The sequence below is a fragment of the Denticeps clupeoides genome, chromosome 10, assembly GCF_900700375.1.
Source record: "Denticeps clupeoides chromosome 10, fDenClu1.1, whole genome shotgun sequence".
Classification (NCBI taxonomy): domain Eukaryota; kingdom Metazoa; phylum Chordata; class Actinopteri; order Clupeiformes; family Denticipitidae; genus Denticeps; species Denticeps clupeoides.
This window is the reverse complement of record NC_041716.1, coordinates 14,451,103-14,465,154: the sequence shown is the minus strand read 5'-3', so window position 1 is coordinate 14,465,154 and position 14,052 is coordinate 14,451,103. Positions and strand designations below refer to the sequence as shown.

At 45.2% G+C, this 14,052-nt stretch overlaps 1 protein-coding gene across 1 annotated transcript; it reads left to right on the top strand.

Moving 5' to 3' along the window:
• The first annotated feature begins 4,354 nt into the window (after positions 1–4,354).
• lrrc38a (leucine rich repeat containing 38a) lies at positions 4,355–12,660 on the top strand. Its single transcript, XM_028992497.1, has 2 exons — positions 4,355–5,336; positions 10,917–12,660. Exons 1-2 carry the CDS (start codon positions 4,718–4,720, stop codon positions 11,162–11,164), a joined length of 867 nt encoding a protein of 288 aa, XP_028848330.1. The 5' UTR covers positions 4,355–4,717; the 3' UTR covers positions 11,165–12,660.
• Positions 12,661–14,052: the final 1,392 nt, after the last annotated feature.

The following is a 14,052-nucleotide window of genomic DNA, read 5'->3' as shown; positions in this document are numbered from 1 at the left end:
TAACGATTACAATGATATTTCTGCTAGTTAATTACATATAATTATACTATAAAATAAACTCCTTTTTATTATACACTCATTATATTATAGTTCCCCAAACACTTCTAATGGATGGTGTGAAAAACAATATTGATGTGTAAAGGGAAACCAAAAAGTTTAATATATTGGGGAATACATCTTAAATAAATCTTAATAAATCTCATATGGTGCCCAAATGGTCCCAGAACAGGCCAGGTTGGATTCCAAATAGATTTTTGCAATAGTTTTAGTTCAGGTTATGTTCAAGAAGCTTTACTGTACATTGCCTGAGACCTTTAATTTCTAAAGCCTCTTTCAGATAGCTGAGTCACTTAAATTAGACAATAGATTTGCGTTCTATCTTTGTTTTCTTTGACTCAGTAACATATATGTTCATTCCTATACATTTGTTCAAGTACAAGTTATTTACAGAGCACCTTTTACGAGCTAGTTGACAGAGCAAAGTGCTGTACAAGGTAATGTGTATATAAAATTGACAGCTCAGAATGAATACAAGTAAGCATATAACATAAAATAATAAAAGCATAAAAACAGAGATAAAGCAATAAAACATAACCACAGGACATAAAACAATAAAAAGCTGCAGAGAAAATGTGAGTTTTTAAACTTGTCTTAAAATCCTCTAGAGTGGGAGCAGATCTAACATGAACAGAGAAGGTTGTTCCACAGGGACCTGCAACCCTAAAGGTCCTATCTCCACGAGTCTTTAGACAGTCCTAGGGTGAGGTCAAGAGCAGCTGATCAGATGACCAAAGTTGCCTTGATGGACTGTAGATGTGGAGATGGTCACATAGGTACTGAGGTGCTGACCCTTTAAGGAAGAGCCAATTAGGATCTGTGTCCGTGTCTGCGTTTAGCCGCGGGCGCCCTGGTACGTCCCAGGGCTTGTTGTGTCCAATCCGCTTCCCTCCAAAAGCCCCGCCTGATCTGGAGTCAACAGCACTGTCCTCCTCCACGAATCCGGAGGTGCTCCTCATGTGCACCATACTATCTGCTTGTTCTCCAAAGCGTGGGAATGAAGAGGGTTACGAGCTGACCACCACAGGACACTGTTTCACCCGAGGGAACCACTGCCAGCACTACCACGTGGTCGATGTTTTGCATCATTTTTGACTCACATTTGTTCATGTTCATTTTTACCTGCATCCCCTCTGCATTCATCGTTCGCCCCATTATTCCAGAAAAACTCGATTCATTTAACACTTAATTTTCTCCTTAATAGTTGTAAGTTTCCAGTAAGTTCCAGACTTAACAAGCCTATTCAAGGCGGGAGTGAGGTGAAACCAACCTGGAGGAAACATTTGTGGTCACAAGCCAACTTCCCTCAGATTGACAAAGTTCTGTGGATGCAGAATGAAACGTCTCTACATTAAACAGATAAAGTCCAGCTGCCATGACTCAACTTTCAGACACATTCACCTGGATGACTGAGAATCTTCACAGACATTTTTCCAGTAGTCGCCTGTGCTCCATAACAAAGTCCAAATACTCCTGCAATGCCACACTTGGCGAAGGACTGAAACCATGTAGTTATTAGCAATGGAAATGAGAATGCTTCATAAAGGCCACTTACATTCCTTCTGTGAATATGGACCACCATGACTCAAGACGTTGGTTGGTTGTATGAGCCATACATACAACTAGGCACGTCTGAGGAGCATGCTGGTGATGAAGGGTACACTGGATCGAAACATGACCCTGTGAAGGTGTTTGACTGACACCAACATGTAGTTACCTTTCTGGGAGATTCGTAGATTGAAAATCAGTGTATCAGTGACTGGTAAAAGTGTTTTCGTGTGTTATAAATTTGTTATTTGTTTTACTAAACCATTAATTTGTTATTAACAAATAATAAGTTATTAACCCAAAGATTCTGTTAATGTGTAAAATTATTACTACTCTAGTACGCTGAATAAAAAAAACAACGTTTATTACACCCTGCCACAATGGAAAATAATTACATGTTATTATGGCACATGTCACTCCCAGGATTCCTCTCAGCCAATTAAAATGCTAGGACAGAGCTAACTGTTCTATAATTAGATTTTAACATTGGTAACATTGTGACTACATGCATCCTTTTTTGAATGACACGTCTTGTCAGAGAGCTTTTGGCATCTTAACCCCTTAATCTGCCATCACCATTCGTCCCTGGCTGCTTAATTGGACTGTGGCGTTATAATGCAATTGCGGCGTGAGCATTTTCTAGATATTGTGTCAATAAATCCCAGTTATTCAGGATCCCCAGTGCGATTGCGGGCAGCTTAATGCGATTTTCCTGCACCTGCAGCAGGCGCCGCGCTGCTTTTATTTCATTTGTCTCCAAACTCTGCTGCGCTGATGTGCAGACAAGCACCTGCCAGTTTGCTGCATCGCGTTTCCTTCCAGACGGGACTGAAGCGCCCACCACCGCCATCGAGTTATGTCACTGTGTGTTAACCCTGAACCACTGGCTTGCTCTTACTGGGAATGCTGAGAGGGGGATTGTTGAGGGGAGAGTGGCACTGACGCTGCTGACTGCACAGTTCCTTCGTCCCTGCGAAGGGGGTGACAAAGCACAGCGTGCACACACACTTACACAAACCCTCCCTTGCTCTCTTTCACACACGCACAAATTCATAAATCCCGATTGAGACGAAAGAATTTTAGAGGTCACCTGACATGTTTTTTCGGTTTTGCTTTTATATAGGCAGAATTACAGCATCTTTTATCCAGTCCCACGATGAGATTTCCCCAGGACGCACCATGTCAGTGTGTGTAGCTTCAGATGCAAACGAGGAGGAGAGAGGCGGGACGAGGAAGAGAGTTGAGGACGCATTCGTGGAAATGACGTCATCAACATTCACAATGTTTGGAAGCCACGACGGTCGGTGGAGATCCTTTTTTAGGGGAGGGGTGGGAAAATCTCTGGGCGGACAAAGCATGAAAACACAAGAGGCAACCTATCCCCTTATAATGACATAAGGGGACAAATTCCAGATCGGACTGTCTGAGCTGCCACTCTGAATGATGAAACAGAATGACCAAAACACTCTTTGGTCAGTCACCATTTCTAGCCACTGCAGGATCACAGGCAGGCTAGGGGAACTCGAATTAATGTTACATAATCGAGAAAAAGTGACATTTTAATTATAGGGGACCTTTAGTGAAACAGGTTCAGGTAGATAGGTGGTCTTTTGTGGTTCTGAAAAGGTTGCATGGCTAAACAAGGTCCAAAAATGGCCCACAACACACGTGCACAGGGATACACTCATTAGCACGTTCGTGTCAGGTTTCCTTCCTCTTCCAACAGGGGCATCACAGTCCTGTCCTTGACTGCAGCCCAGTCTGGTCTCCAGCCCTGCCTGTAGGAGTCCCAGCGTGTGACGGGTGCCCTGCCAGCTTTACCCAGCATGCTGTTTTGTTCCTGAGGAGGTGACATTTTCTGCTTAGTTTCTGCACCCCTCCCTATTTAGTGTCCCCAGCCCGCCACGCTGTTCCAAAACTCCCCACCACACTTGGCATTTACCACTTATTTAAGGTCACGGATTTGATATGCATATGGACAATCGGTTTGCCCTGTACCCTTCACAGCAAGGTGACCCACCGGGAAGGCAGCCTGTGGTGACATCCAGTCCGCCATTAAAAGACCCTCGAGGCCTGTTGCCGCTGTAATGGAGCCAACCAGTCGGTACCGAGAACGTAAAGTGTATTATCCCCCTTCTTACCATGACTTAGAACAACGTAAACAGGCTGCGTAATTTCGCTTGTCTGTGACACGCCACACTGGGCTGTGATGTAACAGGGAAGCTGGCAGCGTGTGAGAGGGAACGTCCTGATTCGCCGGGGCCATGTGAAGCATCCCAGGGCTGAGATGGATTCTGACGCTTCCCAGTGGCCCCCGCACTACGACCCCACGATTTTACATTACATTTACAACATTTTCATTTAACTTATACGCCACAACATTTTCCTTGTCTTTAAAGAGACTGTCGCTCCAATAATTAGACCTTCCCGACAAGGTCAAGTGGGCCCTAGTGTTGATTATTGAGAACCAAGCGTGTGGCGCATGGCAGCATCTGCACAATGTGTGTTTGGCTCTGGGATTTAAGCTTGGCTCTTCAGAAGCCGTCCGACTGAGCGTGTGCCTTAACCCAGAACCCAGCCAATCAGAGCCTCCCCCCGTATGCCCCCCTCCACCACTCCCCCTCATCTCCCTCACTCTGGTTTGCTTGTTTCTATTTACCTCTCGGCTATTCCCCCTCCCATTCCCCTCTCTCTCCAGTTCATTTTTCTCATCTCTCTCTCGCCCATTCCCAATCCTACACCCTCCCCTTTCTCTCTCTCTCTCTTTCTCTCTCTGTCAATCGTCATCTCTCCTCCTCTTGCTTTCTCAGAGCCAGCAGGCTGCTACTCGATCCACGCAGGCGGCTACATGATCTCCTGGAAAAGCGTGTCCAGCGTCTCCCTCGCCGCTCGATGCCCGAGCCTCTTTAGATTCTTATCGAAGAGGAAAAAAGATGCGGGGGCCACGGACACTGATTCCATTTCTTCCTCTTGCTCCCCACCTCCCCTTCCCCGATCTCCTGCCCTTTGGCCATAACCCCTGCCCCCTGCCCTTCCTTCCGGCCAGCTCCTCCCGTCCTTAATCTGCCTCTTCTCCCTTCTCCTCTCACCTTCTCGACAATGTTGTTCCACAATGCTGCGCTGGTTCCAGCCTCTATTCGCCTTGCTGTCCTCCGCGCTGGTGACCAGGGGACACGGCTGCCCTTCCAGCTGCCTCTGTCCAGACCAGCACACGGTGGACTGCACCGGCAAGGGCCTGATCCGCCTCCCCGACCCCATCCCACTGGATGTCCGAAGGTTGCTGCTGTCCAATAACTGGATTCCATGGATCCCCTCGGACTTCCTGGTACTCTACAGCGACCTGGTCTACCTGGACCTGCGGAACAATTCCCTGTCCAGACTGGAGCCAGGGACGCTTAGTACCTCTTCCAGGCTGGTCTATCTGGACCTGGGCAGCAACAACCTGACCGAAATTGCCTCGGGGACGTTCGGGGAGTCCCGCAGCTTGATCAAACTGCGCCTGGGCAACAACCCACACCTCAGCACCGTCGGCAGGGATGCCTTCCTGGGCCTGACCTCCCTCCGTGAGCTGGAGCTGGAGAGGAACGCCCTGTCGGGGCTGGATGTTGGGGTGCTGAGCCAGCTGCCCTCCTTGCGGACGTTGAGGCTGGAGGGGAACCCCTGGGTGTGCAACTGCCATTTTGCCAAACTGTTCTCCTGGCTGACGGAAAACCAGCACAAGCTTCCGACTGGTAAGCGGCTTAGACGCATTTCTGTTCGGGTTCTGTGCTCTGGGCTCAGGGGCGCAGATGGGTCGCTCGCTGCCAGCTCGGATGTTCAGCCTGCACTCTGGCTCGCGCGTGAGAAGCCGTCCGATGGGAACCAGCAATAAGAATTTGGACCAAAATGCAACGTGAGACAAAATATTTCAAAGCCATTCCCCCCGCAGCCGTGTGACTGTTCCCTGAGCAGGCTGCGTGCCACCCCGCGGTAAAGCCATTACTTGGGTGCCACGCTGACACTCATTAGACAAAACCTCCGGAAAGACGCTGGCTTGAGACTTGGCACATTGCAGCGTGTTGTGGAAGACGCTTGAATAATGCATGCCGTTTTACAAAGGGTCTCTGCTCATCTGTGCAGCGCAGACAATATGCCCAGATTTTCATAATTCATGAAGCATATGCATACCGGTGGTGCCACATCAGCACGTCCACAAGCGGCGTGATTAATTAATTACCGCACGTTGTGTGTATTAAATGGATATCGTGCACATAGTAAATTTCCCTTGAGCGGCCACATCCCCCTAATAATGTTTTCTCTAAATCCCCATCACACGCGTGGGGCTTGTTCACTAGTGTAAGGTCAGGATTTAAGAAAAACAAGTTTGATGTTTGCCCATAAATGTTGTATTTTCATTGAAATTGTAGCGTTCATTATTCAAATGACAGTGATTTCATGAAGAAGCGCTTGGGCTGAAGTCTGCCGCAGTTCCCGCGGTTACCAGGATGAACCCATGTTCACCTAAAACGGTGGTCTGTTTTCGCTTCGCTAATAATAGCACGACTGTGTAGGCAACCGTCCAGCCTCCACTCAGATCACCGTTACCGCGTTCCATCAGGGAGAAAGCGAAGGCGAGTGGCAGGGTAGTAGGAGGCCAAGACGGGCGCGTGTTCGGGCCTCAGAAAGAGTGGCATGGCGATGGGGGCTTACCTGCTACGTCTGAGGACATGCATAAGAGGGCCGGCCTGATATGTTACGCATTCAGCAGTGAAGATGCCGCTGACAGAACACCTAGCAAGATATTCGCCTCGTGCGTGTTTCGCTAAAGATCACCCGTGCAGTGAAACGTAAGCTCTGTTTGCATGGAATCCAGGAGACCAGAGACCTTCACTGCCATAAATATATAGAGATGAGAAGCGATCGTGCAAATCACCATTTGAAAGAAAATCCACAGAACACAGACTGCTGACATATAACATGTCAATCCAAAATATACATCCGCAAATGATATACACAGACACACACAAACACATACAGGACCAAGAAATGGGGCATAAACACACAAAAAAATGACTCAGAGGAGTAAAAGGTACAGGGAGCGTGAAGGATATATTGCAGTGTATATAATTTAGTAGGTTTTGTATCGGCGCATGTCGCTTCCTGTTGTCTCTGCCGCGTGCTTCGTCGTGTCTGCGGTGTGGAGGGTTGGAGAGGGGGCGCCCGCGTCCACGTGACAAAACAACAAAGGGAGCTGAGGTCACTGATTCTCCAACATGTGGAAAAGCCCTTCTGGTCTGAGTGACTCACCCACGCAGAGACAGGCCACCGATGATGACAATGACGGTGCCAGACCTCTACCAATGACGGAGGGGCAAACGCAGACAGGCTCTGAGAGGGGAGATCTCATTATTCCAGAAGAACGATGTTAAAATGGTGTCGCTCTGGCCTTTTATCACACCGCACAGTGCAACGTGGGGGTCCCTCTGACTGAACGCGATGACACAAACACCCCAAGACGTCTAACACGTCAGACTTCATCATCTTCAGACCGACTCTTCGGCCACAAGTCGGTGGCTTCACCTGCCATTTCCGTTTGTTGTTGTACGGTTTCACCTCCGCCTAGCGCTAAATGATGGGATGGGCGTATGATTGCCCTACGTCCCGAGGCCGCGTGCAGCGTTATCATGTCAGGGATGTTCCCTGACATAAATCTGTCATCTGCTGTCCGGTGACCACGCACTGGCAAAAGCTGATTAAATTCAGCTTCCATGAAAGCCAAGGCAGAAAGCAGAAAAAATGGGGGCGGTACAACAAAAGAATCAAATGAATCTTTGCCTCGAACAGCACTGGCAAAAAAAAAAAAAAAAGAACGGATCCCAACCCACATCTTTTTTATTAAAGTTACGTAAGCACGCGGTAAACCACACCAGCCGAAAAAGACTGCAGAAGTGACAGTAATAAGAAGTGTGCGTGCGCAACTCACGGCTTTGGTTTTTAAGACCTCCACGCTGTCTGTGGGGCCTTTCATTAAAGCACAAGCATCCCACTGTGACCTCCATGCCATCTGATCCCCACAGGGACCTGCAGTTCATTGTAAATTGTGTGACAGGTTCTATTTCGCTCCCAGGTACAAGCTGCGACGGCTCGAGCCTATTAAAAAAAAAAACGAACCAAATAAAAACACTCACGAAGACGGAAATTCTGAATTTCAGAGGGGCTTGCTGATTCTGGTCTGGTGCACTGAGCATGAGAGCAGGGTAAGAAAAGGCTTCCAGTATAGCTGTGTGGTCATGACAGATAATAAACAGAAGAGCAGTAATGTCACCACCAGAGGTGGAAAAAGTACTGAAAATGTTATCTTTAAAAGTATCTACTTTGCTTAAATTCTACTCAAGTAAAACTAAAAGTACACACCTAAAAATTTACTTGAGTAAAAGTACAAAAAAACCCACTTAAATTATAATGTACTTTGAAGAAAAGTTACTTAGTTACTTTCAATTACTTGATGTAAAAAAAAAGACTTGTCATAAATCCAGTCCAGCACTAGTTGTTTTATTCAACTGTCAGGAGGTACAGTTCAGACCACCCCGTAAAACATTTTAAAGGTCCAATGACATGAAATGTCTTTCTTGCTTTTATATCGGTCTTAGTGATCTCCTAAAACTGTATCTGAAGTCTCTTTCCAAAATTCAGCCTTGGTGCAGCATTACAGCCACTTTGATCCAGTCCCAGAAGGGGATTTGCCCAGGATACGGCGTTTCAGTGTGTGTCACTTTAAATTATAATGAGGAGGAGAGTGGCCTATAGAAGTTGTGCGGGCATTCGCGGAAATGACATCATCAACACCATTGACCAACCAGAATGTTTGCCACAGACAGGAAGGTCATGTCAGAAAAACTCTTTATACATATCGCCATTTCTAGCAACTTCCAAACCATAGACAGGCTAGGGGAACTCATATTAACATTAAATATTACAATGTGAAAATTGTCATGTCATGGGACCTTTAAGCACAGTTGGTCAGAAAAGTGCCGAATGGTCCAACTCAAACATTACAATAAAAAAGAGAAAATAAAGCCAAAATCAAAGAATCCAAAACTGTTCAACAATTTCTTAAGAACAAAATGTGTTTTTTCTTTAGCAAACTTAAATCATATAATTAACTGACAAATGAGCACACTGACTGCTGATATAAGAAATTAAATCTGGCTCCCCGGCCCACTGAATACTACAGCATTAGTCTGTAAAAGCTCTTGTTTGAATGCTCTTGAATGTTTGGGATAAAAAAAACGCATATACAGGCTACTTTACTTACTTACCACCACATGCTTTGACACATATCATGTGGAAGTTTTAATAGAAGGCACCTCTGTCTGACGGGGCAGGCGCAATTTGCATTGCATGATGATGTTATTGCCTTGTTTGTGTTTAACACAAATAAATGTCTGCAGGGGTCTCAAGATTTGAAGACAGGTACGAGTAACATTCCACCAACCCTCCCCACCAAGTGATTCACAGCACACAGTGCACACAGTGAAATTTGTCCTCTGCATTTAACCCATCATCCTGAGTGAGCAGTGGGCAGCCATGACAGGCGCCCGGGGAGCAGTGTGTGGGGACGGTGCTTTGCTCAGTGGCACCTCAGTGGTACCTTGGCAGATCAGGATTCGAACCGGCAACCTTCTGATTACGGGGCCGCTTCCTTAACCACTAGGCCACCACTGCACCACCACGTTGTCACATTTCGACATATTGGACATGCCGTTGCTGCCAACGGGAGTGAGGAAAACCCGTAAAACCAGGGAAAACCAGGGAATACACAGAAAAACAGAGACATGTTTGTTGCTTCGTGGGCTTTCGGGTCGGCCACAATCCGGGACCAATTTAGGAAAACTGTGAAAAAACACATTTTGCATTAAATTTGCATTAAATGGTTGAGCACACAGACACCCGACTTATCAGGATGTCGGGTTTTCTTACCACACGGTTTAAAAAACATGTATGGCGTGGTGGCAAAAACAGGTCTTCGGAATGCTTTTATTATTCTACTGCAAAAATCTACTTTTTTGAATTTCGCAGCCACATGGTGAGTAGTAAAAGTTACTGTCCCCAATGTGTGTAAGTACAGTACAGTGAAATATACACCGTGGTGTAAATAGCATGCACTGACACATAAACCAGGGTTCAGATACTATACGTTACCACCTCCCAAGGCGTAAATGGCCTGCTTACACCAACAATGCAGCACTCTGAATTACACCAGAAATAGTCTGACAGTCAGTCTCTTTGATATTAGACTGAGAAATCTTATTATATGTAACGAAATCACCATGTTTTCCGCATGTAGTCTGCTTCAGCACCCGAATCTCATTTTTGACCTGACCTTACGAGATACGCGTCAAATCGCATGAATGTTCAGCGAGCTGGGCTTCATCTCTACCCAGGCTTCAGCAATGGGAGTCTGGCTCCGGTCCAGGTGCGCCATCTGAGACCGGGTTGATTTCAGGAACATCTAGACTGACATGCCTTGTCTTACTCGGTAACAGAAGAACAGCAAACATTATATTAAAGACATTTAAAGTAACAGCTGGTAGTTGAATCATAAACTCTTTGAACCTTGTGAGGTCTGTGGTATTTGGTGTAGGTGTTAATATTACATTTCTAATGATAATATAATTTTTCTTGAGGTAAACCTCATCTACAAGGACATTTGACCCTTTAAACTACATGAGGCATTGATGAGAATGGGACTGAAGTAAAGTATCCACTACAGTTTAAATAGTATATAAATTGTTTAAATACACGTTGTAAAATAAAGTATAATATTCAAGGATTTCGTTAAGATGCAAATACATTTATAAGAAATGAAACTCGGTTTAGTGATTCATTCATTGTGCTTAAATATTCATATACAATGTGCAACAATTAAAGCATGATTTAGAGCAGTGGGCAGCCATGACGGGTGCCCGGGGAGCAGTGTGGGGGGACGGTACTTTGCTCAGTGGCACCTTAGCGATTTGGGGATTTGAACTGGCAACCTTCCAATCACGGGTCTGTTTCTTTGCCCGCTAGGCCAAACACCCCCAAATGATGAGTTGCATAAGAAATAAAAGACTTGCCTGGATCCCCAAATCTATCTGCAGAGGTTTTGGTGCATGTGCAAGGTTTTGGTAGAACGTTTAGATCAGCTCCTCAGACCCTTCAGTAAATAAGTTCCCTAATTAGAAACTTTAATCATCTGAGTTCATCTTGCAACTCAGCAATTCAATTCATTTAACAGTGTATTGGAGAACTATGTCTTGACCTCTGACCTATCCTTTTCCTCCACCCAGGTCTGGAGGGGATGGAGTGCTCCCTCCCTGTGGTTGGTCGGCAGGTGACGCTGAGCGTGCTCTCTGAGGATAGCTTTCGAGAATGTCGCGGGGCGCTCAGCCTGACCGACTATCTCATCGTCATCTTCTCTGGCATCTCGGTTTCAGTGGTGGCCATCATGGCCAGTTTTTTCCTGGCCTCCACTGTCCACTGTTTCCAACGCTGGAGCAAAGCCAACAAGACGGACGAGGAGGAGGCAGACGACTGAGAAAAGGGACGTCCAGCTTCCACGGCCAGGAGAGCATCTCTGAAACCAGGGTGTAGGGGACATTTTACATGCAGAAGACTGAGAATAATATGTCTGACCTTGCCCCATGGCGTTTAGGGATCACGTGGGGGAAAAAAAAAGGAACTAAAATCTTTTCCGCTATCGACTGGACAAACGAAGGTTGAATGATGCAAAACTTTTCAAGGATTCTGCACCAAAGTTGGTGTTTCTCTCACTGTACCAAGCCTTAAGACTCAAATCTTTTTAACATGACAATTAAACCAGTGTCTTCTTGATTCACGCCCCTGTTGCAGAGCACAGTTTATGCACAAGTACACCTTTCTGCCGAAGATGTGAGCCTGCAGTGTTGGTGTGGTGAAAGCTCTCCTTCCGTCTGTCCTTCGCACTTTATAGGAGAGATAACAGAATGGGCTCCTCTCCTCTGTCTATCGAACGTTTCGCCAAAGATTTAATTAAAGCATTAAAGTAAGAGGTGATCCTAGAATAGAACAGAAGAAGAGCATTTCTGAATGTGCAGATGATTTCAAGAAATAGTGTGGGAAATATTACTGGACACAGCTGACAAAATTATACTGAATAATTCGATTACCCCTAAACTCTAACTCTGTCTCATGTTAACCATTTTTGATTGAATGACAGTTTCCGTTTCCCTTTTTTACATCGAAATGGGGTGATATTTCAGGCATTGGCATTCACAGGTGACATGACACCCCAAAGTTCACCTCAAATCCACATAATCACAGTTCTTTCTGCTAAAGAGGGTTCAGTAACGGAACAGTAATGTAATGGATATGTAATGGAAATATCAGCCTGGAAATATCGTATCGTATACAGCCTGGAAATATCGTATCACATTCATATTAAATGTCACCATTGAACTTTGTTTGGGGTTTTATGTAGAGCTGATGCTCTTCCAGCATAATTAGTAAAGAAAGGTTAATACATGAAGTCTGAATTGCATTACAGAATTTTTTTTGCTAATAATGTAATTTACTATCTTAATATCCGCAGTTTCTATCTGCAATTGCTTTATCTTATTTGGAATGAGATCAATGAAAGACATGGAAATTAGATATTTTAGAAGCATCCCATGTTCTTAATGTGCAAACTGATGTTTTTTTCTTTTCCCCCTCTGACCCAAAAACCAGCGCTCTCTACTGCAGCACAAATCTTTGCACTAAGAACCTTTCAGAAAACTGTCCAGAAACATGATATGTAGCAGAATGTTTTCCACCTATCCAGCGTGCTTTACCTCTCTGTGTGTCTCACTTGTCATCATAAACATAAATAATACTGTCATGTTAGTTAATGATTGGTTTGAAATTGCTCAGTTAGTTTACCACATCCACGTCTGCTCGCTGTTACACCCAAATTAAATCCAGAACAATTCAAATCCAGATTACCAGTTAAAGTTGTGCATTAATGAATTACAGGACTATATTTTTCCTCTCTTATCTGAGAAAAAATCCTCACTTCCAAGGTCAGCATTAATTTTCTTATGATGCTATTTATATTTTTGATATCTTCAGAAAATATTTCTTTTAATTGCTTCTAAATGTTCCTGTATTGATGTAAGATTAAGTAATAATAAAAAATGTTTTTGAGATTTTCTTGTGATTGCTCTCTCTGAAGGACAGAGTGAAAATGAAAGTGAAGTGATTGTCATTGTGAAACACTGCAGCACAGCTCAGGGTGACAAAATGTGTCCTCTGCTTTTAACCATTACCCTTGGTGAGCAGTGGGCAGCCATGACAGGCGCCTGGGGAGCAGTGTGTGTGGACGGTGCTTTGCTCAGTGGCACCTCAGTGGATTACGGGGCCGCTTCCTTAACCGCCAGGCCACCACTGGCCCAAAGGATAGTGTGCTTTTTACAAATGTCACAATGCCACTCTGGAATAGGGTCAGAAGCATTTAGTTGATTCACACATGATCCCAAAGACTGTTTCCATATTGAGCTACATTTTGTAGCTCTTTGTGGTCTGAAAAAATGTCATGTTCTTTTTGGTCCCTCAGACTTTCATCAGAATGTAAGGTCCTTTTTCTTCAGCAATGCTACACTTATTTACATTCACCTCTGAAACCACATATGTTGGCCGTGGGTAGATGTGCACGCTGCTGCCTCTCCTCTTTGTTGTTTAGACTTCGATTTCTGGCCCCTTTCGGAATGCATCTCAATTGTTAAAGGTTCTTTTTAGAATCTACAGGATAACTGCACTGCAAGTGTGTTTAAAATGTTGTTTTTTTTTTCTTTTTCGGGCATAAGGACAAGATAATGACATATTTTGTTTTAGTATTTCTAATAATAGGTTTCCTTCCCAGCTAATTTCTGGAGAGAGTCAGGATGAGGACTGTCCACAACTGTAAGTCAGTAGTGAAAAAAACAACACACACTCGTACCCTCAGGACCAACAAGCAGAAGAGCACAAGCTGGGCTTCGTGGGCAAAACAGCTCAAAGCCCTCCTCAGAGAGGGCTGAGAAGGGAAAAGCAAGGCAGAGGGCATTGTGGGTAACGGGTTGTGTGTTTTTGCATTCTCGTTCTCTTTGTACATGGACGTAGCGAGAGTGAGCGAGCGAGAGAAAACAGAAACACGGATTCTCCAGCATCCTGCGAATTCTCGCCGTCACCATGGTAACGTGGCTGTGGGCCAGCTCGTTTCGGAGTAGAAGCAGCCTCTGAGGAAGGGAGGCTTACGGATTTGCAATGTCACAGTCCACCCCCCCAAACTCTCCATCCAAACAAGTCATATTTACCATTTTCCCGCAGAATCACTTTCACCCACTGAGCTGACGGGAGGCAGAAAATAAAGACGTGCAGTGGCGTGCCCACAAACCTCATTGCCATTCCCTCATTATCATCTGCCATCAT